General features: G+C 39.8%; 1 protein-coding gene across 4 annotated transcripts in view; it reads left to right on the top strand.

The window, feature by feature from the left end:
* dapk3 (death-associated protein kinase 3) overlaps positions 1-25,865 on the top strand; it is a 39,137-nt gene extending 13,272 nt beyond the window's left edge. For all 4 annotated transcript variants that reach the window (XM_073068803.1, XM_073068804.1, XM_073068802.1 and 1 more), the window contains exons 3-9: positions 7,393-7,753; positions 13,685-13,814; positions 19,095-19,143; positions 19,767-19,793; positions 22,077-22,229; positions 22,385-22,430; positions 23,255-25,865. In XM_073068803.1, coding sequence (XP_072924904.1) covers positions 7,393-7,753; positions 13,685-13,814; positions 19,095-19,143; positions 19,767-19,793; positions 22,077-22,229; positions 22,385-22,430; positions 23,255-23,797 — 1,309 coding nt within the window. In that variant the 3' untranslated portion in view covers positions 23,798-25,865. The remainder of the gene's footprint in view (positions 1-7,392; positions 7,754-13,684; positions 13,815-19,094; positions 19,144-19,766; positions 19,794-22,076; positions 22,230-22,384; positions 22,431-23,254) is intronic.
* Positions 25,866-26,385: the final 520 nt, after the last annotated feature.

The raw sequence follows: 26,385 nt of genomic DNA, 5'->3' as shown, positions 1-26,385 counted from the left end.
TATTACTGAGCTAGTTATTTGGTCTTGTCAATGTTTGGCTGGTTTCTTTTGCTTCAGATTGCCTAGTAGGAAGCTGGGGCTATTATCTTGTCACCCCTTCCCACACCCCCACAGCCGGCTCGTAAGATCACACCTCTTGCCTTTGCCCCTTTGGAATGGGTATTAATGGAACATATTAAATTCTAGAAAACAAATACATGAATTAATATTTTAACTACTTGAGAGATTACAAAGTTTCAGAACTCTAAAAAGACCACAGCTGCAGATATTGTTAGTCTTTGAGTTTGAGTCTAATTCTGATATCATGCCTTTTGACGTCAAAAACAGGGTCAATTTCCACTTGTAAGCTGATGACTCCCTGCACTTGACAAAAGGATTGAATAGTCATTTACTTAATTTGACCTAAAGTCCAGCACAGTTTTGGATGTAAAATAAAATTGGAAATGCAACACTTCCCTCCCCTCACTGATCACTACCTTGGTGTAGCACGAAGCTCCAAGATGAGTAAGATTCAATAAAACCTTTTTAGCTGTTTCTATCTTTTTAAACATAGGCCTTTCTCTGCCCCCTGCCTCAGCTCCTCTGTGGTCAAGATCCTCACACATACTCTATCAGTCTTAAATTGCCTATTGTAATGAATGTCTGGCTGATGTCACTTTTTCTACTCTAACTTTGGGCAATCTTAAATTATCTGCTTGCCTCCTGATAATAAATTTGTGCAAAATCCCTGTACTCCTGAGCACATTGTTTCCGCTTCGTAAAATCTCAGTTTACAAATTATTAATTTTCAAATTGCTCTACCATTGACCTTTGGTAATCTGTATTCCCTCCACAATATGTGCGTCACTTCAGGCTTTTGAGCAATCCCAAGTTTAATTCGAGGGAAGCCTTACATAACTAAAACATTCCCAATGCAAGCTGACTATAATTATTTAAGTGTTTGAGTCATTCTTAGTCAGTGAGTCATTGTCATTTAGACTAAAGTGCAGACTTTTGCCTTTATAAGGATAATTTTTTTATTGTATATGCTTGTTTACACTATAGATCTCTATATAGGGATTTTTGTACGAACGAGATTTTTTTTGAAAGACTAAAGGCTGCTAGTAACTCTACAACTTTTCAGATTCAGGGCTAGAATTAGGTTTAATATCAGTGATGTGAAATTTGTTGCTTTGCTGCAGTAGCATACATAAAAATACTTTAATTTCAATGAAATGCATAAAAACGTTAAAATTAAATAAATAGGGCAAAAATAGTGAAGTAGTGGTCATGGGTTGGTTCAGTGTCCATTCAGAAATCTGATGACGATGGGAAGAAGCTGTTTCTAACACATTGAGTGCATGTGTCTTCAAGCTCTTGTAAATCCTTTTCTGATATTAAAAAGGGAGCCTGTTCTGAGTGATGGGGGTTCTTGATGATGGATGTCATCTTTTCAGGCATCGCCTTTTAAAGATTAGATTCAACTTTATTGTCATTGTGCCGAGTGCAGATACAAAACCAAATGAAATGCAGTTAGCATCTAACCAGAAATGTACAGAATAGTGTTATTTACAAAATAACTGCTAATAAAAAGTAAGTGCTACAGCACACAAATATAAAAGTACTGAGACAGTACAATGTGGGTGCAATACTGCTTAGCGCTGTGACGTGAGGTTCAGCAGGGTCACAGCCTCAGGGAAGAAGCTCTTCCTGTGCCTGCTGGTGTGGGAGCGGAGGCTCCTGTAGTGTCTAGTGGATGGAAGGAGAGTAAAGAGTCCATGGTTAGGGTGAGATGCATCCTTAATAATGCTTTTCACCCTGCCCATGCAGCATTTATGGTAGATGTTCTCAATGGTGGGCAATTGGGTGCCGATAATCCGCTGGGCAGCTTTCACCACGCGCTGGAGTGCTTTGTGGTCCGAAACGGGACAATTGCCATACCACACTGAGATGCAATTGGTGAGTATGCTCGTAATGGTACAGCGTTAAAGTCTGTCAGTATCCTGGGACAGAGATGAGCTTTCTTGATGCTCCGCAGGAAATAAAGGCGCTGCTGCACCTTTTTGATCAGGATGGAGGAGTTCAGGGACCAGGTGAGATCCTCAGAAATGTGGACACCAAGGAATCTGAAGCTTGATACATGCTCCACTACAACTCCATTGATGTAGATGGGGATGTGAATGTGTCTCCTAGCATGCCTGAAGTTCACAATGATCTCCTTGGTCTTCTGGGTGTTAAGGGCCAGGTTGTTGTCAGCACACCACACAGTCAGGTGCTGGACCTCGTCCCTGTAGTCCATCTTGTCATCCCCTCTGATCAGGCCAACCACTGTGGTGTCATCTGTGAACTTGATTATGGAGTTAGAACCATGTACAGGAGCACAGTCATAGGTGAAAAGGGAGTACAGAAGAGGGCTCAGCACACAGCCTTGAGGCACATTGGTGTTCAGGGTGAAAGTGGAGGAGGAGGGGTTGTCTAACTTAACAGATTGGGGTCTGTTAGTCAGAAAGTCCAAGGTCCATTTGCAGAGGGATGAGCTGATACCAAGCTGGCAAAGTCTGGCGATCAGCTTGCAGGGGTCATAGTATTGAATGCTGAACTAAAGTCAATGAACAGCATTCTGACGTAAGAGTTGGGGCTATCCAGGTGGGTCAGGGCAGAGTGAAGTGCCGTGGAGATGGTGTTCTCTGTTGACCTGTTGGTGCGATAGGCAAATTGATGGGAGTCCAAGGCAGTGGGCAGACAGGATTTCAGATGTGATAGAACCTGTCTCTCAAAGCACTTTGCAGTGATGGGGGTGAGTGCAACTGGGCGGAAGTCATTCAGGCCCGTGGCAGTGGAATGCTTTGGGACTGGCACGATGGTGGCGATCTTGAAGCTTGTGGGGACAACTGCCTGGGCCAGGGAACAGACTGAAGATAACTTTAATGCTAGAGAGGCTAGTGCTCATGATGGAACTGGCTGAGTTTGAAACCCTCTTTGGCTTTTTCCAATCCCCTCAATGCCAGACAGTGATGCAACTGGTTAGAATGCTCTCCACAGTACATCTGTAGACATTTGCTAAGAGTTTTTGGTGAAGTACCAAATCTCTTGAAGCTCATAATGAAGTATAGCCAATGGTGTGCCTTCTTCATAATTGCATCAATACGTTGGGCCCAGGAACTTGAAACTGCTCCCATATCCAGTGCTGACTTTTGGAATTCAAACAATTATATGTTTTTCTTCCCCCCCCCCCCCCCCCCCCATGCTTTCCTTTAAGTTGTATAGTTTTACTTTGATTTGGGTTTTGAAAGGTAATCAAATGGAAAGTTGCACTAGTCTAATTTGTAGATTAACTTGAAATCAAACTATTTTCATCAGCTATCAGTTTTCATCAGTCTTACCCTCAACTGAAACACCAATACTCGAATGCAAAATCCTACAAAAAGTTGTGGATGCAGCCCAGCCCATAACAGGTAAAGCCCTTCCCACCATTCAACTCATCTGCACAGTGTTGTTGCAAGAAAGCAGCATCCATCATCAGGGACCACCACCACTCTGGTTATGCCCTCTTCCCGCTAGTGCAATCAGAAGGAAGGTACAGGAGCCTCAGGCCTCACACCAACCGGTTCAGGACTAGTTATCTTGAAACAGATCTGCTCCAATTTGCCTGCCAGTGCAACAGGTCCACTGTAGATGCCATCTTACATGCAACCCTGGAACATCTGGACGGCAGAGATTCCTACATCAGGATGTTCTTTATCAACCTCAGCTCGGCATTCAATACCATCATCCTCTCAAAATTAATAAACTTTAAGACCTTGGCCTCTGTACCTCCTCATGCAATTGAGTCCTTGATTTCCTCATTTGCAGATACCAGTCAGGTTGGATTGACAGCATCTCCTCCATGACCTCTTAGTACAGGTGCACCATAGGGCTGTGCATAGCCACCTGCTCTACTCACTTTACACTTATAACTGTGTGGCCAAGCACAGCTCCAATGCCATATGACACCACTATCATAGGCTGAATCAAAGGTGGTGATGAATAAGCATATAGGAGGGAAATTGAAAATCTGGCTCAGTGAAGCCACAGCTTCCCCGTGTCAGCAAGACCAAAGAGCTAATTATTGACTTTAGGAGGAGGAAACCAGAGGTCCATGAACCATTTCTCATTGGGAGATCAGAGGTGGAAAGAGTCAGCAACTTTAAGTTACTCAGTCTTATTTCAGAGGACCTGTCCTGGGCCTAGCATGCAATTGCAATTACGTAGAAAGCACAGCAGCGCCTCTATTTCCTTAGGAGCTTGCAAAGATTTGGCATGATGTCTAAAACTCTGACAGACTTCTATAGATGTGTGATGGAGATTGTATTGATCCAGCTGCATCACAGCCTTGTATGGAAACACCAGTGCTCTTAAACAGAAAATCCTACAAGAAGTGGATACGGCCCAGTCTGTTGTGGGTAAAGCTTTCCTAACCATTGAGTACATCTACTGAAAACTCTGTGGCAGGAAAGCAGCATCTATCATTGGGGACCCCCACCACAGAGGACAAGCTGTTCCCTCACTGCTGCCATCGTGAAGTACAGGAGCCTCAAGAATCTCACCACCATGTTCAGGAATAGTTATTACCCTTCAACTGTCAGACTATTGAACCAAAGGAATAACTTTGCTTGCTTCATCATTGAAATGTTCCGGTAACCTATGGACTCACTTTCAAGGGTTCTTCATCTCATGTTCTCACCATTTATTGCTCATTTATTTATTATTATTTCTTTCTCTGTATTTGCACATTTTGTTGTCTTTTACACACTGTTGGGACGCCTAAGTTGGTGGGGTCTTTAATTGATTCTATTTTGGTTATCGTATTATGGATTTATTGAGTATGCTTGTGAGAAAGTGAACCTCAGGGCTGTATATGGTGACATGTATGTACTTTGATAATAAAATTATTTTGAACTTAAATTATTTGAATTTCTCTGCTACGGCTCTGGATTCTCAGGCTTTAAGTGTATTTAAGGTTGAGATTGATGGAGATAAAAGGGCATGGAAATTGGAAGGAAGTGGGTAAGATACAGGGTCAATTGATTTCATTGAGTAGGAAGCATTCTTCAAGCTGCTGTATGGCTTATTCCTATTGTTTCGCATTAGGGCTCAGTGAGTTGTACAGTGCAGTCTGATATTGAAGAGTGGGAGCCTGCATTTTGGGGGGTTGTATGTTGGTGTCCAGGGAAAGTTTGATTTTTGTACAGTATGACTCTGCATAGGAAAGTCTGTAAAGTAGAGGCTTCTTTTTTCAGTGGAGTATTAAAAAAAAAAGTCCATTTTTTCCTAATTATTGCAGAACATCGAACTTGGATCCTGTCTACTAAAGAGCTGAAGGTTGCAGGTTCTTTCAAATCTGGAACTAAAACAAGATGCTGGAAGTATTCAGCAGATAACAGATATTAACTCTTTCTTTCCACAAATGTTCCCTGCATTTGTTTTTATCTCATCTATTAATTTTGGTATTCTAGTGCTCTGGTTTTAAACTCTTGGGTGACACTCTTTAGAAACATAGAAAACCTATAGCACAATACAGGCCCTTCTGCCCACAGAGCTGTGCCGAACATGATGTCCCTACCTTAGAACTACCTAAGCTTTATCTATAGCCCTCTAATTTTCTAAGCTCCATGTATCCATCCAGGAGTCTCTTAAAAGAACCTATCATTTCCGCCTCCTCCACCGCTACCGGCAGCCCATTCCACGCACTCACCACTCTGCATTTTTTTTTAAAAAGAAGCAACCTACCCCTGACATCTCCTCTGTACCTACTTCCAAGCACCTTAAAACTGTACCCTCTCGTGCTAGCCATTTCAGCCCTCGGGAAAGGCCTCTAACTATCCACATGATCAATGCCTCTCATTATCTTGTACACCTCGATCAGGTCACCTCTCATCCTCCGTCGTTCCAAGGAGAAAAGGCCGAGTTCACTGAACCTATTCTCATAAGGCATGCTCCCCATCCAGGCAACATCCTTGTAAATCTCCTCTGCACCCTTTCTATGGCTTCCACATCCTACCTGTAGTGAGGCGACCAGAATTGAGCATAGTTCTCCAAGTGGGGTCTGACCAGGGTACTATATAGCTGCAACATTACCTTTCGGCTCCTAAACTCAATCCCATGATTGATGAAGGCCAATGCACCATATGCTGCCTTAACCACAGAGTCAACTTGCATAGTAGCTTTGAGTGTCCTGTGGACTCGGACCCCAAGGTCTCTCTGATCCTCCTCACTGCCAAGAGTCTTACCATTAATGCTATATTCTGCCATCATATTTGACCTACCGAAAAGAACCACTTCACACTTATCTGGGTTGAACTCCATCTGCCACTTCTCAGCCAAGTTTTGCATCCTATCAATGTCCCATTGTAACCTCTGACAGCCCTCCATACTAGCCACAACGTCCCCAACCTTTGTGTCATCAGCAAATTTACTAACCCATCCCTCCACTTCCTCATCTAGGTCGTTTATAAAAATCACAAAGAGTAGGGGTCCTAGATCAGATTCCTGAGGCACATCACTGGTCACCGGCCTCCATGCAGAATAAGAACCCGTCTACAACCACTTTTGCCTTCTGTGGGCAAAACAATTTCCCCTTGGATCCCATGCCATCTCACTTTCTCAATAAGCCTTGCATGGGATACCTTATCAAATGCCTTGCTAAAATCCATATACACTACATCTACTGCTCTACCTTCATCAATGTGTTTAGTCGCATCCTCAAAAAATTCAGTCAGGCTCGTAAGGCATGACCTGCCTTCGACAAAGCCATGCTGACTATTCCTTATTTTGAAAACCACCAAGTTGGTGAGCAAGTCATAAAAGTTGGGCATTTGTTGCTGGGTCCAGATTGTATAATGCCCTACCTACAACATTGAGTTATTTTCACTAGACGGATACAATGGTTGAAGGCAACTACTGAAGATAATTGATAATAAATGTCGATCTTATTTCCAGGTTGTGGATGTTACTGATGAATAAATTATGCATTCTGCTGGGTAATTCTGCACCTGGCTGTCAAATATACCCTCCAAATACAACTTGAATCACATCATAATCCTTACCATATCACTACCCGTTTTAGAGACATTGACTCATAGTGCCAGAGAATGGGGTTCAATCCTGTTCTAGGATGCATCTGTGGAGTTCGCACTTTCTCCCTAAGACTTCGATTTATCCTGGCGAGCTCAACTTTTGAAAGTTTGGCCTTGAATTACAGCATTATGAGAAGTGGGAATTCTGGTTGCAAATTCTTCATTCTTTGCATTGAAAAGCTTGCTCATTCCTTTTCCAGGTGCAGATAGATCTGTTGTATATTTCAAGCTTTATACTTAAGTATTGTGATTCTCATCATTTGCAGCTTAATAACCACCACTGTATTTATTCCCTTAGTGGCCAGTTTGCCATTGTGAGGAAATGCCGTGAGAAAAGCACCAATATTGAGTATGCAGCCAAGTTCATCAAGAAGCGCCGCCTCTCTTCCAGTCGCCGAGGGGTGAGCCTAGAGGAAATAGAGCGGGAAGTAAACATTCTGAGGGAAATCCAGCACCCAAACATCATTACTCTGCATGATATATTTGAGAACAAGACTGATGTTATTCTCATCCTTGAACTGGTGTCAGGAGGGGAACTTTTTGATTTCTTGGCTGAGAAAGAATCATTGACTGAGGAGGAGGCAACTGAATTTCTTAAACAGATTTTGGATGGTGTACACTACCTCCACTCGAAGAAGATTGCACATTTTGATCTAAAGGTACAGTTTCTATGGCTCTGTTACTGAAAGATTTGTGGATTCTATTTCAATGATTTAGCTATAGTCATTTGGCTTTTAAGGTGCAATCTTACTACACAGTTGTACATTTCTACCAGGATGATGCTGAGCTTTCAGCTGCTTGTCACTTAAATTCTCCATTCCATTCAGACCTGGTCTTCAATCACAGCTCAAACTCTGATCCAGACTTTCCGAATACAGGTTTCAGCTTCACAATTTCACATGATCAACCAATCCGTTGTCTCATTTCCAGTGTGTATTGTGATCTCATTTGATTTCATTCATTTCATTGCATTCACTCTAACTCTGGTTATTCACTTCCACAGCTCCCCTATCTCAAAACTTTAAACTTGATTCATTACTATTTTTCCCCATTTCTGAAGAAAATTCATCAGCTGAAAACATTAACTGTATCTCTCTGCAGAATCTGCATAACTTGATATCAGTCTGGAACACTTTGTTTTGATTTCATATTTCCACCATTTGTGGTATTTTATTTTTGAACCACAGTTTTGGTTCCACATAATATTGGTGGTACCTATAATTTAACAATCTAAAAGACTTTGAAAAATCACCAACATATTGAATTTTACCAAAAGTTCTTTCCTGAAATGTTCAAATATGGAAATGGCCATTCTCAAAGTTCAAAGTAAATTTATTATCAAAGTACATGTGTCACCATATTTCTCTGAGATACATTTTCTTGTGGGCATTCACAGCAAATGCAAACAAATGCAATGTAATCAATGAAAAGCTGCACAAAAGTGAACAAACAGTCAATATGTAAAAGACAACAAATGTGTAAATATAAGAAGTAGTACAAGTCTAAATATGGAGAGCATGAGATATAGAGTCCATGAAAATGAGCCCATTGATTGTAGAATCAGTTCAGTCTTGGAGTAAGTGAAGTCATTCACTCTTCTTCAAGAGCCTAATGGTTCAGGGGCAATAACTGTTCCCAAACCTGGTAGAGTGGGACCTGAGGCTCCTGTACCTCCTTCCTGATAACAGCGAGAAGAGATCATGGCCTGAAAAGTGAGGTGTTTAGTGATAGATGCTGCTTTCTTGCAGCAGCACCCTTTGTAGATGTGTTCAATGGTGGAGAGAACTTCACTTGTGTTGGACTAGGCTGTATCCACTACTTTTGTTGGCTTTTCTGTTCAAAGACACTAGTGTTTCTATACCAGGCCATGAAGCAACCAGTCAATATATTTTCTGCCATATATCTTTAGAAGTTTGTCAGAGTTTTAGATAGCATGCCAAATCTTCACAAACTTCTAAGAAAGTAGAGCTGTTGCTGTGCTGCCTTTTTAATGGTATTTGCATGCTGGTCCCAGGACAGATCCTTTGAAATGAAAGTACTGAGGAATTTAAAGTTGCTGACCCTCTCCATTTCTGATCCCCTGATGAGGACAGGCTCATGGACGTCTGGCTTCCCTCCTCCTATAGTTGATAATTCACTCTTTGATTTTGCTGAAATTGAGCGAGTATGTTGTGTGACCATTTAGCCAGATTTTCAATTTTTCTCTTATGCTTACTCATGTTGGCCTTTGATTTGGCCAACAACACTGGTGTCATCAGCAAACTTAAATATAGTATTGGAGTTGTACATAGCCTCACAGACATAATTGTTGAGTAGGGAGCGAAGCACACAACTTTGTGGTGCACCTGTGGTGATAGTGAATGTGGAGGAGATGTTGTCACCAGTCTGAACTGACTGGGGTCTGAAAGTGAAACAGAGGATCCAGTTGCACAAGGAGGCATTGAGGCAAAGGTCTAGGAGCTTATTGATTAGTTCTGAGTGGATGATGGTGTTGAATGAAAATTTGTAGTCAATGAAGAGCAACCTAATGTATGCATCTTCGCTGTCCAGTTGTTTCAAGGCTAAGTGAAGAGCAAATGAAATGCCCTCTGCTGTGGACCTGTTGCGCATGTTGGAGTGGATCTAAGTTGCTCCTCAGGCAGGAGTTGATATGTTTCATCACCAACCTCTCAAAGCATTTCATCACAGTGGATGTAAGTGCTATGGATGATAGTCATTGAGGCAGCTTACCACATTCTTCTTGGGGACTGGTATGATTTGAAGTCTGCTTGAAACAGGTAGCTATTTCAGACTGCTGAAGCAAGAGGTTTGAAGATGCCTGTAAACACTCCAACCAGTTGATTAGCATAGGTATTCAGCATTTGGCCAGATACACCATCTGGGCCAGATGTTTTCCTTGGGTTTACACTCCTGATGGAAGCTCTCAGTCAGGATCAGTTTTCTGTTCCTATCTAATCCTGTGAATTTTTTTCTTTGGGCTTGGATTCTTTATAACAATAACTGTCAACCATCACATAACCGTCAATAACTGTCAGCATTGCACTTTTAGTAACAGTAAGACAACTGTGCTGCTCCGTATGAGGTCATTCTTGCCCTTGGCCATTAGGCTCTATAATGAGTCAACCTATAGGCGGGGAAGTGATGACCCCCTCTTGTTCGACTGTTTGTGCTAACTAATTTTTTATTCTTTCTGCTTCTAATATTTATATCTGTATTTGTTGGAAAGAGTGTTAACCTCTAGGGTAATGCCTTCTACAAAAGCTATTTGGAGTCAGGTGTTCCAATCAATGAGAGGAGATTGGAGGTGTGGGTTGTAGAGGTGCCCTGCTCTACTTTAAAAAAAAAACTGCTTTTCTCAAAGATCTGTTTATGTGCACTATGCCTCAATCAAAAAACTTTTAGAGGATCTTAGAAGAACTGTAGAGATGTATGAAGCTGAAAAAAGGCTACAAAGACCTGTGTTGTTCATCAGTAAGAGAAATTGTTTACAGAGAAAATTCAGTACTGTTGCTACTCTCCCTAGGAGTGGGCATCCTGCAAAGATCCCATCAAGAGCATGGCGTGCAATGCTGATGGAGGTGAAAAAGAATCCAAGGGTAACAGCAAAAGACCTGCAGAAATCTCTAGAACTTGCTAAAGTCTCTGTTCATGTCTGCACTATAAGAAAATCACTGAACAAGAATGGTGCTCATGGCAGGACACCACAGAGGAAACCACTGCTCTCCAAAAAACAGTGCTGCACATCTCAAGTTTGCAAAAGACCATCTGGATGTTCTGCAATGTGTCAGGGACAATGTTCTGTGGACAGATGAAACAAAAGTTGAACTTTTTTGCAGAAATGCACATTGCTATGTTTGGAGAAAAAAGGGTACCAGACACCAACACCAAACCCTCATCCCAACCATGAAGCATGGTGGAAGGAGCATCATGGTTTGGGGCTGCTTGCTGCTTCAGATCCAAGGACTGTTTGCAATTGTTGAGAGAACAATGAATTCAAAAATTGTATCAAGACGTTTTGCAGGAAAACGTCAGGGTAGCAGTCCATCACCGGAAGCTTAATAGAAGTTGGGTAATGCGACAAGACAATGATCTAAAAGATGAGTAAATCAACAACAGAATGGTTTAAATAGAAGAAAATTTGTGTTTTGGAATGGAGAGTCAAAAGCCCTGATCATAATCCTATAGAAATGCTGTGGAAGGACCTGAAGCAAGTAGTTCATGGAAGGAAACCCACTAATATCCCAGAATTGAAGCAGTTTTGTAAGGAGGAATGGCCTCAAACTCTTCAAAGTCGATGTGCAGGACTGATCAATGGCTATTGGAAATGTTTGATTGAAGTTATTGCTGTTCAAGCAGGTCACATCAGTTACTGAAAGCAAAGGTTCACATACTTTTTCCAACAAATACATGTAATATTGGATTAGTTTTCTCAAATAAATGAACAAGTGTAATTTTTTGTGTTATTTAATTGTTTCTCCTTATCTAGTTTTGGGACGTTTGGAGATCTGATCACATTTTAGGTCATATTTATGCAGAAATAGGGAAAATTCTACAGGGCTGATGAACATTCTAGCACCACTGTAGATTTATTTAACTTGTTCACCAGTCCTGTAGACATCCTTGTGAATTGTTTCTGCACCCCCTTGCATAATCACGTTATCGTGGTGAGGTGACTGGAACTGCAAGTGTGAATAACTAACATTTTTTGTAACTGTAACTTGGCATTTCAGGTTTTGTACTTGGTGCCTCAACTGATGGAAGGCACTATCTTGTCTACCTATGTTGCCACTTCCAGGGAATTGGGCATTGTACGACTAAATTTCTCCCTTCAGCAGCACTCCCCAGGGCCCTGCCTGTGTATGTCCTGGCCTGGTTTAATGACCCTAAAGTGCATCGCTTTACACATTAAATTGCAAGTATCTGGGTACTTAATTATAATTATAATGCCTTGGAATATAACTGGAGTTTTGTGCATGATTTATGTTCTTCTTTTCTAAGAAGGGTGAAGATTCACCAGACTCCTCCTGGGTTGATATTTGTGTGCTATAAGAGGAGAGACAGAAGATTAGGCCTCTGTTCTCTGGAGTTTGGAGGGACAAGAAGTGACAATGCTAGACAAAGATTACCAAAAGGTTCAACTAGATGGATATGGGGAGCTTGTTTCCCCCTGGCTGATGAATGTAGAACTACTCTCAATATGGGTTAGGACATCAGTGTTAGACGGGAGAAATGAGGGTGGTAAATCATTAAAATCCTTTGCCTTGCTGCAGAGGTTTCACAGGTTGCATTCAAGACTAGAAAACTGGATTCAATCGCAACTGAATAATATAGGGTTGCGGTAGAAGATGGTCATGATCTTGTTGAATGGTAAAGCAGGCTCGAGGGATCTCGTGCCTGCACCTACTGTATTTTTGATGGGGCTGGGCTGAATGTCCTGGCAAGTTGGAAAAGTTAAAGTAATAGTTTTTGTACAAAATAGTGGGTTGCATGGTACCATTTCAGCTTGAAGTTTTAAAATTTAGCAAGGAAAAGGTAATAGCACATTGACATGATAAGCAGAGGATACTGTGGATGTAGGGATGATGCAATGACGGTTAAGGTCAAGGGAAAAACTGAGCTTAGAACTGAACACGATATTTGAATTAGATAAGAAATAGGAGCAGAATTAGGCCATTCTGCCCATTTGCATCTGCTCCACCATTTGATCATGGCTGATCCATTTCCCTCTCATCCCCATTTTCATACCTTCTCACCATAACCTTTCATGTCTTGACTTATCAGAATCTGTCAACCTTTGCCTTAAACACACTCAATGACCTGGCCTTTAGGACTGCCTGTGGCGATGAATTCCACAGGTTCACCGTCCTCTGGCTAAAGAAATTATTCTTCATCTGTTCTAAATGGACGTTTCTCTATTCTGAGGTCGTGGGATCCGGTCCTAGACTCCTCCACTGTAGGAAACATTTTCTCCACATCAAATGTTCCTTAAGCCTTTCATTCCAGAATCATTTTTGTGAACTTCTTTTGAACTCTCCAATTCTCTCCAGAAAATAAATAGTACGGTGATCATTGCCAACAGAAAACTTGTGATGGTTTTGCACTTGTGTGTATTAAAAATGGTATTAATTGCAGAAACAAGTAGCTGGTACTATAAAAGACTGGAGAGCAAGCCACGCATTAAATCCTGGGAAAGGATATACTGTTTCTTTAAAAACATCAGAAGGATTTTGAAAACTTCGTGATCAACAGCCAACTTAATTCATGCCTTAAATCTGGTTGTGCATTATTGTGTAGAATAAACTGTATGTTAAGACTACCTTTTTAAGAGTCTGATGTTACTTGAACCAAGATTTCAGATCAATGTCATTGCATTAATTAACCTGGTGAGACACTGGAATTGTCCCAACCAGAGGTTCACACCACTTTTTATGCTGTGTACCCTTACCATTAACCTACAAGTCCATGGACCTTGGGTTGGGAACCCCGGTCCCATCTGGACTTGCATTATCAAGTAGAAATGTGCTTTCAAGGTTTTGCTCTCTATGTACAAAAGTTTCCTCTATCTTAAACCTTTTTAATATCTCTTTCAGCCTGAAAATATTATGCTTCTGGATAAAAATGTTCCCAATCCCCGCATCAAGCTGATCGATTTTGGTATTGCACATAAAATTGAAGATGGAAATGAATTTAAAAACATCTTTGGAACCCCCGAGTTTGTTGGTCAGTACACCTGTTGGTTACTTGAGTTACTTCGCTATTCAAACAATTGTAATACAAACGTAAGTTGAAATCAAGTAATTGAGTACCCTATTTGAGGGGAAGACTCCTTTATTAAGATAGTGACACAGTGATGAAAGGTTTGATAGAGATGGCAGTGGAGTCTTGCTGCTTGGTGTTGCCAACTTGTTTGGAAACTGATACTTCCAGATGTTGCAAGATGTGCCATGTCAAATTGTTGTGCTATCCCATGTTCATCTTGTTTTCTGTAAATTTCTCCTTCAATGTGAAGTTAACCCATATTCGTGACTACTGTGGTGAGAACACGAGGGATAGGCAATCGCACTCCTTTGATTACCCAAGTATTGACAATGTTGAACAGACATGAATGAAACATACAGGTGTAGGCTCCTTTGCTCCTCAGGCCTGCTCTACCTTTCAATGTGATAATGGTGAATCTGATTGTACCGTCAACACTACATTTCTGCCCAACCCACGTAACTGTTCATCTCTGTTAATCAAGAATCTATCTACTCTGTTTTAAATATTGTTGGATACCTGCTGTTTTTGATATGGGGTTCTTCGGAAGTCAAGAATGAGACATAAAACTTGTTGCTTTTGGTTATTATTAAGCACTCAGAGCAATGTAATTGGGAAGGCATAGCAGAAGCAAAGTCTAATAGTGAGGGAGGGTGAAAGCAGAATGTCAAAAGAGAAGGAATCCAACGTGGATTGGCCTTGTACCAATTTGCTAATTAGCAATAAATTTCATTCAAATTCTGTTTGAATCAACCAATAAATTGGTTCCCATTCAAGTAATGTGATACACAAGCAGCTTCCAGAAAGATAAAGTACTGTAACCACTAGAAAACACACTGAACAATTGCATTATACATAGATAACTATACAAAAATACAAACAAGCATAAGAAAGTTAAACTACAAGGCATATAATAATTTTCAGTCTAGTCCAACAACATATTCAAAGATTCTGGTCAGCATGCTCTTTGAACGAAGATTCCAAAGGCCAACCTTAGAATTTTGCCTTGTCTTAAATGAGTGACCCATTATTTTAAATAGCAAACTCTTAGATTCTCAACATTTTCTGCATATAAACCATGTAAAGACTCTTACGGATCTTGCTTTAATCAAGCTGCAAGACAAGTCTATCCAAGCTTTGCCCCAAAATAACCTATTCAACCATGGTTCATCTTGTAACTCGTCCCTGAACTGCTAATGGATTTCCTTGTTTCCTTAATTAGAGCAGTATTGTCAAGAGTATGTCTGATTATAGGTTTCACCAAGGTCCTATAATAACTGAACCATAACTGCTTTTGTGTTCAATTATCCTCACAGTAACAAATAACATTTAGTTTACTTAATTTTTTTGCTGTATCTGAGTACTAATTTTCTGTGAATCAAGCAATAGAATGACTTTATCCCAATGTGTTTGAGCATTGCATTCTCTCAAAATGTGCTTTATTTTTCCTGCCAAAATGTACAACCTCATGTTTCCTGCCCATCATACTACACTTAAGTTTTTAGTCAACTAATTTTATCTATGTTCCTTTGCAGCCTGTCACTCTCTTTACTACTTGCAATTCCACTTGGTCATCAAAAAATGTGTTAACTAAGATTTGTTATATTTGTCTCAGTTCCAATCCCTATGGCATAAACCTGGAAAATATATCCTTCAGGCTGCCAGTCATCTACCCCAGAACCTCAACACCATGAGCTTTTATCTTTGATAACTTTTTGATGTAGCACCTTATGAAATGCTTCTCAAAGTCTAAATGTAAATGTTCCTCTTTACCCACTCACTGTACATGCTAATATGCTAGTAAATTGTTCAAACTTGAATATTCTCTCAAAGCCAGGTTGACTTTCTCATTTCACCCTATCTTCGTTATATGTGGGGGATACATTCCTCACAGTCGATGCATAATGTGAATAATTATTTAAATGAAGAAAATAGGGATGCGTTCCAGAGGGCTTCCTAAATATGTTTTATCTGTAATTTATTCACATTTTTATACCAATACGACACAAAAGCAGTACCACAAGGCAACATTCGTATTATATTTCATCAGTTTAAGGTAATATTCAGCGTAAGTTGAAAGTTAACATACTAGGGTGTACAGTACTCACCAACAGTGACAGGTGTGTTTGCTCCAGGAGATGAGTGGGTGTTGTGTTGGGATCATATCAAACACAGCAAGGGGTGAAGGAAGACTCACAGAACTCTTAGAACTCCTGGCAGCAGGAGATGACACCGGTTTGAAGAAAGTGGTGAGGGTTGTTTGCTTGGCAGCATTTTGTTTTTCAGCATAAATTTGCTTGTAGGGAAGAAGGGTTGATGGCAGGGAACAACTGAAATGCTGACTTCGTTCTAAACTTGGGTCCATGTCCATCGCCATTTGTGCCAAGTGTTCCGACTTTCACCATTCCCTCATCGTTGGGTAACTCCCGGGATTTTCAAAATCATCTGTTGCTTGCAGCATCTATGAGAGAGTTCGCCGTATTAAAAAAAAAACACCTTGAATGTGGATCACACCTTGGTCGAGTGGCTGAATCAGCGATGTTGTGTTAGGCTGGCGTATTGTCAAGCAACAAAAGAACTTTAGAGGCAAGATTCTGTTCCCGGTAGTAGCGTCCCAGAGCTGTGTTACCTTCAGCTGATGCCGCGCTGTTTATAATTCCCAACTTTTTTTCCAAGTGTTAAAGCGATTCTCTGCAGCTTGGCTGATGGCCCAGACGTGACTTCAGACGCTTAGGAGGCATAGTTAAATATTTCAAGCACAAAATCACTGCACCGTAGATAAAACCAACAAAAATTTAAGAGTGCAAGGTCGCACATCCACACCTTGCCAAAACCAATGTGAGACTGTTGGGAGTGAGATTGTGAGGTGTGCACACCTGACTTGCGTTGCCAGGAAAGCAGTGCTTCTTGTCCCAATAGTGAGACTGTGAGGCGTGCGCACGTGACTTGTATTGGCGGGAAAGCAGTGCTCCTCGCATAACTGAGTTTTGGACGCATATAAGGAGACGTTGGTAGAAATAGGTTCCTCGCATAACTGAATCAGCATAGTCTGAAGACACATATAACGAGAGTAGGCTATACTTTTAATTTTTCTAAGTACTCTTTTATTATGACCTTAGTAATAGCATCTCACATTTTCCCTGAGAGACATTAATCCAATTGGCCTTCAGTTGTCTGCTTTTGCCTTTTTTTTAAAAAAATAGGAAAGTAGCAAACTTATTCTAACAGAACCTTAACCAAATATTGAGAATTTTGGAAAATTTAATACTCATGGATTTCTTTCGTGACCCAAGATGAAGACTACAAGGGTCCAAGGAGTTGTCTGCCTAAAATTCCAATAATTTTCTGTGTACTACTTCCTTTGTGCTAGTGAATATTCTTTACTTCCAGATGCTGAATTTACAGATATTTCTGCAAGGTAATTTATATACCGAGGAAACCAAAGCAAAATACTTGTTTAACTCATCTGCCATCTATTTATTTAACATTAATTCCCAGAGTCACTTTCTGTAGGTCCAGTGTTCACTTTGTTATTATAAGTCTCTGTAGAAACTAATCACTTTCGCATTTCCATCTCACCTTTTTTAATTTTACCTTTCAATCATTCTTTTATATACTGTCCAGTCTTCAGCACATCCCATCTGCTCAATTGTATATTTGCATTTTAAATGTTATTTTAACATTGCCTAAAGATTCCTTGCTACTTTAAGCCAGTGTTGTCATCCCAATACTGTTTTTAAATCTCAAATCAGTCTTATTTTGCAAGGTTTTCAGAGCTAAATTGACAGGCTTTCTTGATAAGCACTGCAATTTCAGCACAGACTATGAGAAACTTTGTTTCAAGAATTCAAATAATTGGATAAGGTATTGGGGTATGGAAGGAGGAAAGTTCACTTGAGGACTCTGGATGAAGCATTAGAGAATAGTACTTCAGTCGGGAGCTTGTTGAGGTACATGTGGCAGGAGATTACATGGGAAGTCATGAAGGATTGGTATATGAATGTAGCCTATACAAGCCTGCACTTTGCAAATCTACGGACAATGTATGTCTTGAAGGCTGTAAGCTAAAATGGTTGTCTTTTATCCTTGAATATAGAGCTTAGCTGCTTTCACAGGGAGTAGCAAATTCTAACATCTGATCGAGGTCAGCCTGAAATGATTTGGATCAGGTTGTTGAGAGAGGTTGTCATCGAGATCCTGAAGACAAAGTAGTCCAGGCATGTATATGAAGCTGTATTTGAGGTCTTGAGCCACAACCTAGTGAGAATTGCACTGATGCAGCTTGGCCTGCATAGATACTGTACCTTGGAGAAGTCTGAGGAACATGGCCCCCTGTAAACTGAGACAGTCAAGGATTCTGAGCCTTTCACCATGTGTTCTCTGAAAGTACCTGTGATCCACTTCCATACCATGCAGCAAGAGAGGAGCTAAGTGTGGATATACACCTGTTGGAAATCATTTTGCAGAGCAAAAGAGTTGAAGTATATCTGATCAGTATTCTGAATAGGCAGTGAGTCTGCAGAATCCTGTATTAAAGAGTGCAGTTTCAAGTCAAAGTGTTAGTTTTGTGAGTAAAAAGCAACTTGTTTTTCTGCCTAGTAAGAGATGAATATTGGGCAATCAACTATTATTGACATTTAAGGGGAGTGTTGCATCAAGTGCTTCCAGGGCTAACAAAGTTCTGCCAGAAACTGGATTTCCTGTCAGATTCCTAAAGAACTGGCAGTAGGTGAGGTCTGATCTTTAGCATAAGCATTATTTTTAATTGCACAATCTTTGTTTTGGCTTTAAAGGAATATCTGGGCCAATGTATGTGAGCATGTTTGACTTGTAATCTTTGAACTTGTTTTATCTGAATTTTTGTGTTTTACTCAAACGGCAACCCCATTTAACCTTTGTTTTTAAACTTTCCTCAATCAATTCCATTGAATTCCTGTCTTTATGCTCAAATCAGTTTCAAGTATTCATCATGATGAGCATTAAACAAAAATAATTTGAGACATCCAAGTTTTGATGTCTGAAACATTCTTTGATTTTTAGAGAAGATTGAGGAGAGCTCCATCACTCTAAGTTCATTGACCATTGTAATGATAAGTATGTTTGAGAAAAAGAACATTGTTTTGTGGTTATCCACCATACAGTCTGCATTATTTGTTCCTTCTTTCTCTCCTCCCTGTCATTGCAGGACAGTTTTTTGATAAATAGCAGCTTATTGAGCATCGTTTTGTCTTTTTTTTCTTTTAGCCCCTGAAATAGTCAATTATGAGCCTTTGGCTTTAGAAGCAGACATGTGGTAAGTTCATCCCACATCCGTAATGAAATTGTTTTTCTTTTAAGAAAAAAAAGTGGATATATCCTTTAATCTTCTACCTTTCGATATCCCCTTTACTGAAGGCATCATTCTACACTGTAATACAGATCCATGGGTATGACTGTAGATATAGCTGTTGCAAATAATCATTGTGTTGGGTGTAGTATCTTAGCAGCATTTCTAAGTGAGGCAATACTGGGGTTAAGCCATATCCTTGGGTTTCAGCTGTGCCATTCTTCAATAGTTTACACGAAAAATGAGAATACTTCTGATGTCCTGCATTGCACAGTTGTCACCTATATTTCCAAATTTATGGGCCGAAGGATTTCAGAAGAAGTTTGATGAACCTTGGTTGACTTTATTGTGAAAAGTTCCATAACATCGTTGCGACAGATTAAGAATCCTTTCTGACATTGTCTCGTTTTGCTGTTCTGCTAAATTGATACTGTCACCTATTGTTGCTGTATGTACAGAATTAAAAGCAGATTTACCTAGACTTTTTTCTTAAATTAACTTAGCATATCACACATCCTATTGCTGATTCTATATTGAGACTTGTCCAGAATATTCTAAACTAACCAGATCTTATTTTTCCTTTGCTACAGGAGCATTGGTGTTATCACTTACATTCTGTAAGTATATCAAGGCTGTTATGCCTCAACTTGCGAAGAGCATAGTGTGACTCAGTTTGCAATTCGTGTTTGGTTTTGCAGAAGTATTTTCCTTGAGGGCAATAAAGACAATTGATCAGTTGAGATCATGGAGTAGTTTCAAAGTTCATGACTGCAGCTCAAAAGCATTTCTGGATGCCCAATAGCATAACTGGAATTTGTACTGATTTTTTTTTTTGTTCACTTCTTTCCCCATCTTTGCAGTCATGTCATAGCCTTCTACTTGAGTACAAGTTTGTTCTTCTGCCCATCGTGCCTTCCTCCCATTCCCTTTCCTGCATTTGACCCTGGATGATTAGACCATATCTAATCCAGTACGAGTAATTTCCTGTGGGAATCACTGGTTACAAGCTAGAAGTCATCTTTTTATTTCACTTTCTGCCTAAAACTGTCAACACCAATTATAGTGCTTTGTTAATAACTTGTTTGAGGTTAGCTAACTCAAGTTAAACCAGAAATCATAACTGGGATGTTTGTTGGTAGGGACTAAGTGCTAACCAAGGGTTATTTTGGTTCATTAGGTCACAAAGGTAATTTAACAGGTACTTACCCAATTTTGCTCCATTATTACTTGTGGGATATGGTGTAATCTTGCCTTATATTCCGGCAATTAGTTGAGAAGCAGCTGCTTCAAACAAATAGGGAAAATTAAATAGAAATGATTGATGAGCAGTAATTGCCAGATTTGGTGGGAGGTCCTGTTTTATTGAGCTTTCTGAAGAAAACTAATATATGGAGGACAGTGTGGTTGATGAGGTTTTACATGGACATCAGTAAATCTTTGAATACTGAAATACTAGTCCAAAGGTTGGAGCAAAGGTAAATTGGACCCAAAATATGTTTACGAATGGGAGGCAGAGGGTGATGGTGAGCTATTGTTGTGAATGGAAGCCTGTGATTAGGAGTGTACCACAGAGATCAATGCTGAGACTTCTGCTGTTTGTTATCTACATTGAGAACCTGGATGTGATAATATGATTAAGTTTGCAGAGGATATGACCATTGCTATTGATTGTGATAAAAGTAATCTTGGGCTACAGAATAATCTTTATCAGTTGGTAAACTGGGCAGGGAAATAGCAGATGGAATTTAATCCTGATAAATGCTGTGACTTCTCATCAAGGTAGGATTTATACCATGAATGGTAGGTGCCTTGGGGGTATATTGGAATGAAGAAACCTTGGTGTACAAGCTTAAGGATCTTTGGAGGTGACAATACAAGTAGATAGTGGTGAAAAATGGGATGCTTGGCTTCATTAATCAAGATGGAGTATAAGCGCAGAGAGATCTTGGTTCAATCTTTTTAAAAATGGCTTTGGGTCACTGGAGTATCATGTACAGTTCTAGTCAGTACACTATTAAAAGGAATGAAATTGTACTGGAGAGGGTGCAGAGGAGATTTGCCAGGTTATTGTTGGGGTGGAATGTTTCAGTGTGAGGAAAGACTGGAGGGTCTGATTTCCCTGAAACGGGGGGTGCTGAGGGGGGCACCTGATTCAGAATTGAGGGACAAAGGTGGGTTGTAGAGAGCAGAAACCTTTCCTTTGGCAGAGGTGCTTAAGAATATAGGGCATAGGTTTGCGCTAAGTGCAAAAAGGATCTTGAGGTAAGGGACTGTAGAAGAGGTGCATTGTAGATATTGTTAGTTGGGACTTTCATACAGAATTGGCTCGGGCTTGATTATGAAATCTGAAAACTGATTTTTTTACATCTTCCATAGATATATTTGTTGATTGGCTTGGCTTAACCAAATATCTTGTTACGAATCCTTTGTTTTTCCGTGGACTCTTATCAAAACACTTAATTTTAGACTTCAATTTTTTTATTTCATGTAATCACTTCTGTGAAAAACTTATCTTTGGGTTTTCTTGCCACTCCCCTATGAAACTAAATCACAAAGTAACTTCCATTTACAACAGTTTTTCACACTGTCCTGCTTGTGATTGTTAATACTTTTTACTGATTGGTATGAAATAGTTGAAGTATTTCCCTTTCTCTTCTGTTTTTGAGGCAAGTGCTTTTTTCTGGCATGACGTGATTTGGATTTCTGAAACCTTTACCAGAAAATTGAATTCTCAATATATTTCCCTTGGAAATTAGAAGTGAATCTGCCATATGCCTGCTATACTCTTAAAATTATTTGACTTTATGGTTCAGAGGTGTACTGTCCTTAATATTTTCAGAAGAGACAGCTGATGGAATGATATGTTGATATTAAGTGCAATTCTTCCCTCTTATTTCCAGTTTGAGTGGTGCTTCTCCATTCCTGGGTGAAACCAAGCAAGAAACCCTGACAAACATTTCTGCTGTGAACTATGACTTTGATGAAGAGTACTTCTGTAACACCAGTGAACTGGCAAAGGATTTCATCCGCAGACTTCTGGTGAAAGACCCCAAGTAAGAACCACCTTTTGCCAAATTAGTGGTAGGCAAATGCAAGTATCAGTTGTGCCTGTAATGAACAGAGTACTTTGATTGATTAGTTAGAGAATGTGGAGACCTGTGTATCCGTCAATATGTGTGCAATTTTTCATCTTTTGCCTTTCTTTCAGAAAACGAATGACCATTGGTGATAGTCTTGAACATCCATGGATTAAGGTAATTATTTTATTTTGTGTTTGTATCGTAGAGGTCCAATAATTACACTTTGATATTCTGTGGGGAACACAGCTTACTTGTTCGTGTTGTTGCTAAATGACCAGGAACTAACAAATTGCTAACTAACAAAGACTTCTACCCTGCCTGTAGTGATGTTCAAGCAGTATGATTCACTCCAGAACACTACCTGTGTTTAGTAGTATCAGTCAAGTATTACAACGTGCCGAAGTTTTATTGGCCCCCCCACCACTATTTTAATATGATAAATCATCTGTAAGTTATAAATATGTGGTTTCTAGTCACATAGCAGATTGCAAGATAGTTACTCAAACTTGAGTATGTAAAAGATGCAAAGTGTTAAGAATTACCTAGTATGGAGAAAATGTCAGAATTTAAGTTCCAGTCATCTCAAACTATAAACTATAAAAAATCTAAAGTGTCAGAGTATAGTCCTCGAATTTGAAGCATTAGAAAATGTTACAGATGGAATCAATAGATTTGAAAATGAGGATGTAAGTTTCAACCTGAGGAGCTCGTAACCTACTTTGATAATAAGTTTACTTTGAAGCTTGTCATTATATACTACCCTGAGGTTCATTTCTCAGCCAGAGTAGATCAGTAAACTAAAGTGAGTAGGTATTCAGGTACCAGAGCTTGTTTATACAGGATACAAGATGGGAGGCTGGACAGTATAATGATATTTAGAAATGTTGAAGTACGCAGTGCATGCAGGTAGGTTCAGTTAAGTGCCTTGAAATGGTGCAGAACTTGATTAAAGGAGAAGTACCCAATTTAACATCTTATTCCTCTTCACCCATCTGCAGGTGATCAAGAGAAGGAATGTGAGACGGGAGGATAACGGCAAGAAGCCAGAGCGTCGTAGACTGAAGACAACACGCCTCAAGGAGTACACAATCAAATCCCACTCCAGCATGCCTCCAAACAACACCTATGTCAACTTTGAGAGATTCTCCAAAGTGCTCGAAGAAATCACTGCAGTAGAAGAAAGCATTCAGGAGCTGGTGAGAAACAAGAAGTCCTTCAAAGAGGACATTGATGCCCTTGTCTCTATTTACGATGAGAAGGAATCTTGGTATAAAGAAGAGAATGAAAGCATCAGCCAGGACCTTGGGCACATTAAAAATGAGTTGCGCAAGACAGAAACCTTGAGGAAGCAGGCGCAGGATGAAGTCAAATCAACCATGCTGTCTACCAACATCCTAAAGCGAAAATATACTAAACTAGAAACCCGTTATGATGCATTAACTGCAGAACTAAAGTGGGTTGAGGAACTCTTGAAGTCTGTGGAGCAGGAGGGAATGAAAGGAGGGATTGGGAACGATGGCCGACATGGAGGAATGCGCTAGGTGCCATTCGGTTGGAAAAATGTGAACCTCCTGAGCCAGTTCATTATCTGGAACTCTGCCAAATTGGAATTTCACTTCAGCCACAGTTCACAAACTTGAGTTTATCTTTATTCTGGCACTCTGAAGGGTTATTGTTAAATGTAAATGAATTTTTTTGTTAAATCCCTGAGGATAACGACCTGTCAGTGGATTCTCAATCACTAGCAGTGCATGCTACTATTGGCATTGCCTTTGCTACATTTGAATACTTGTGTACCTCCCAGTGAGCACAATTTCCTTCCCAACACCTATTGGCAGGGAGGGCATTTATTTGTTATGAGAGATGTGCTTTCTTTTGGATGAGATTCAAACACCCTCCCCACCCACCATCCCAATCTTTACTGTTACTGAAATTATTTGGATCTTTTGCTGACAGGAATAACTAATCTAGTCGGATGACTCAGTTGTTGTCAGGCCTGAGTCTTTTGATCCCTTCTATAATCTAAAATGGTTACATATGAAATAGTTAAGAGAATTTCCTATTTGCATGAGTTGACATTCACTGGAGAAATAGCAAAATCTTCAGAAAAGACCAGATGCATGATTTGCATCAATGACTTCAGTAGTGTGCTTAGTGAAACTAAGGACCAAATGTACTTATTTCTGATTTTGAAGGACAATCTCCTTATTTTACACACTGGCATTTGCTTCACTGCTTCAGTAGGGAGAGTAAACCTTTTGCAATACTCGCTGCTAATTCTGATTGGCAGATTGAATTGTGGATGTGGGCAGACAGCTAAAATGCCAAATTCTCTGAGCAGCTGCCTTGTTTTCTGTAGTGAGGAGATGATGAGTGGGGTGAATCTATCACTGCTTCTGTCTCATTGCAAGTTCAGGTCCAATTCTCCAGAATCCAACGGGCAGCTCTTTTGCATTTCCTTTAAAACATTCTGACATTGGGTCTCGGATTTTGTTGCTTGTAAATCTCTAATTTGGATGTTATGACATTGACTTGGTACTAATGACGAATGAGTTGAAATGGATCTTCATTTGAATCTCAGTAATGAAATGCTTTGTTCATTGCTACACAAAGGTGTTATGGAAACTTTATTTAGACATTTACATAATTATGAACAGCTTTAAGTTCTGGCAGCAAAGTTAATGTTTCCTGTGCCAGGGATGAAAGTCCAGCTAGCAGAAGTCGAGTAGCAGAACAGGGGATGATGTGATACCAAACTTAAATTCCACAAATTATCAAACCTGACTACCTCTTGCAAAATGACTGCTGAGATCTCCAAAAATTCCATTGTTCCCTTTTAAGTGTATTAGAACATAGTATCCTCTGAAAAGGCATCCTTTGCTTATTTTCAGATTTCTAATATGAACCTGGAATTCCTCAAACCATTATGCAAGTTCAAAGTCAGTTCTAGTTACACCAGTTCCTTCCTTCAGTGGCCCCTCCCCCACAACCCACTTGCCAAACCGGGTAAATGCTAGTGCATCTTCAGGAGATGTGCAAATGCCAGTAGTTGAGTACAAGATTGTGCCTGCTTTGTGTGAAAGGGATGACCTGTCCTCACAAAAATGTTTTTCCACCAGCTCAATTTGTGGTGCAGTTTTCACTAAATACTTTAAAGGTTGTATTGACTAGTAGTAACTTGGTGCAAGTCCTTATAAGAAAGAATTACCTGTAAGTAGCTGGTGTTTCAATGTGCCATGCACTAGAGGGATCTACTGCAGTCACTGGTACTGTACTCATTTCACTGAACTTTTGCAAGTGATATTTGCTGCCATTCCCATCCCAACTCCTTTTGTAACATTAGCGGCTAAAATATTTCACTTTTTTGTACTCCTATTATTTGTACAACAATATTGTCTTAAGATTTAATATGGCATTAACTTGATTTCTTTTGAGCTTTGTTATAAGCAAGTTAAATCTTTGTTTATAATTTGTGATGTAAAGAACTTCAGTGTGGTATACTGTGCAAATTTCTTTTGATCTAGTCTTAATATTTAACTGTCCAGTTAACACCATTTGCACGTAATGCGTTACTTTCCATGCAATAATAAACATTAACCATTCCAAGAATTTGAAGTTAGGAAATTAGTTTTGTTGATGGGTTTAATTTGTGGAGATAGCCACACAGATATTAACTATTCTTGGACTGTTTGAGTAAAATATACTTGAATACCAAACAGAGGGAACAGTAAAACTTTCTTAGAGTAATTTAATACTCTTGTGGTGGTAAATCCATTTTGGTCACAATGTGCTTTTGCATTGAACGGACTTTTTAGTGCAACACTCAGTCGTGATCAGAACTGATCAGTATTGTCAGCAATATCACCATGTCACTTTGTCTTGATGTTCAATACAAAGCCAAAACATTTCATTAAACTGTTTAAGTTCTGGATATTTAAAATTCTGGGTTTCCATTCTCTCCTATCCTGGAATATATATATATAGCAAAATATTAACTTATTCTGTGAGGTAAGTCACTGTAACATTCCACATGCATACTTTGTTTTAAGACTCGAATCCTGCACAGTAGTATGAGATGGTTGCTAGACAAAATGAATGTGACCAGATGTATTATATGCACATCGAGTCC

This window comes from Hemitrygon akajei, chromosome 16, assembly GCF_048418815.1.
Source record: "Hemitrygon akajei chromosome 16, sHemAka1.3, whole genome shotgun sequence".
Taxonomy (NCBI): domain Eukaryota; kingdom Metazoa; phylum Chordata; class Chondrichthyes; order Myliobatiformes; family Dasyatidae; genus Hemitrygon; species Hemitrygon akajei.
This window is presented reverse-complemented; position numbering and strand designations above follow the sequence as displayed.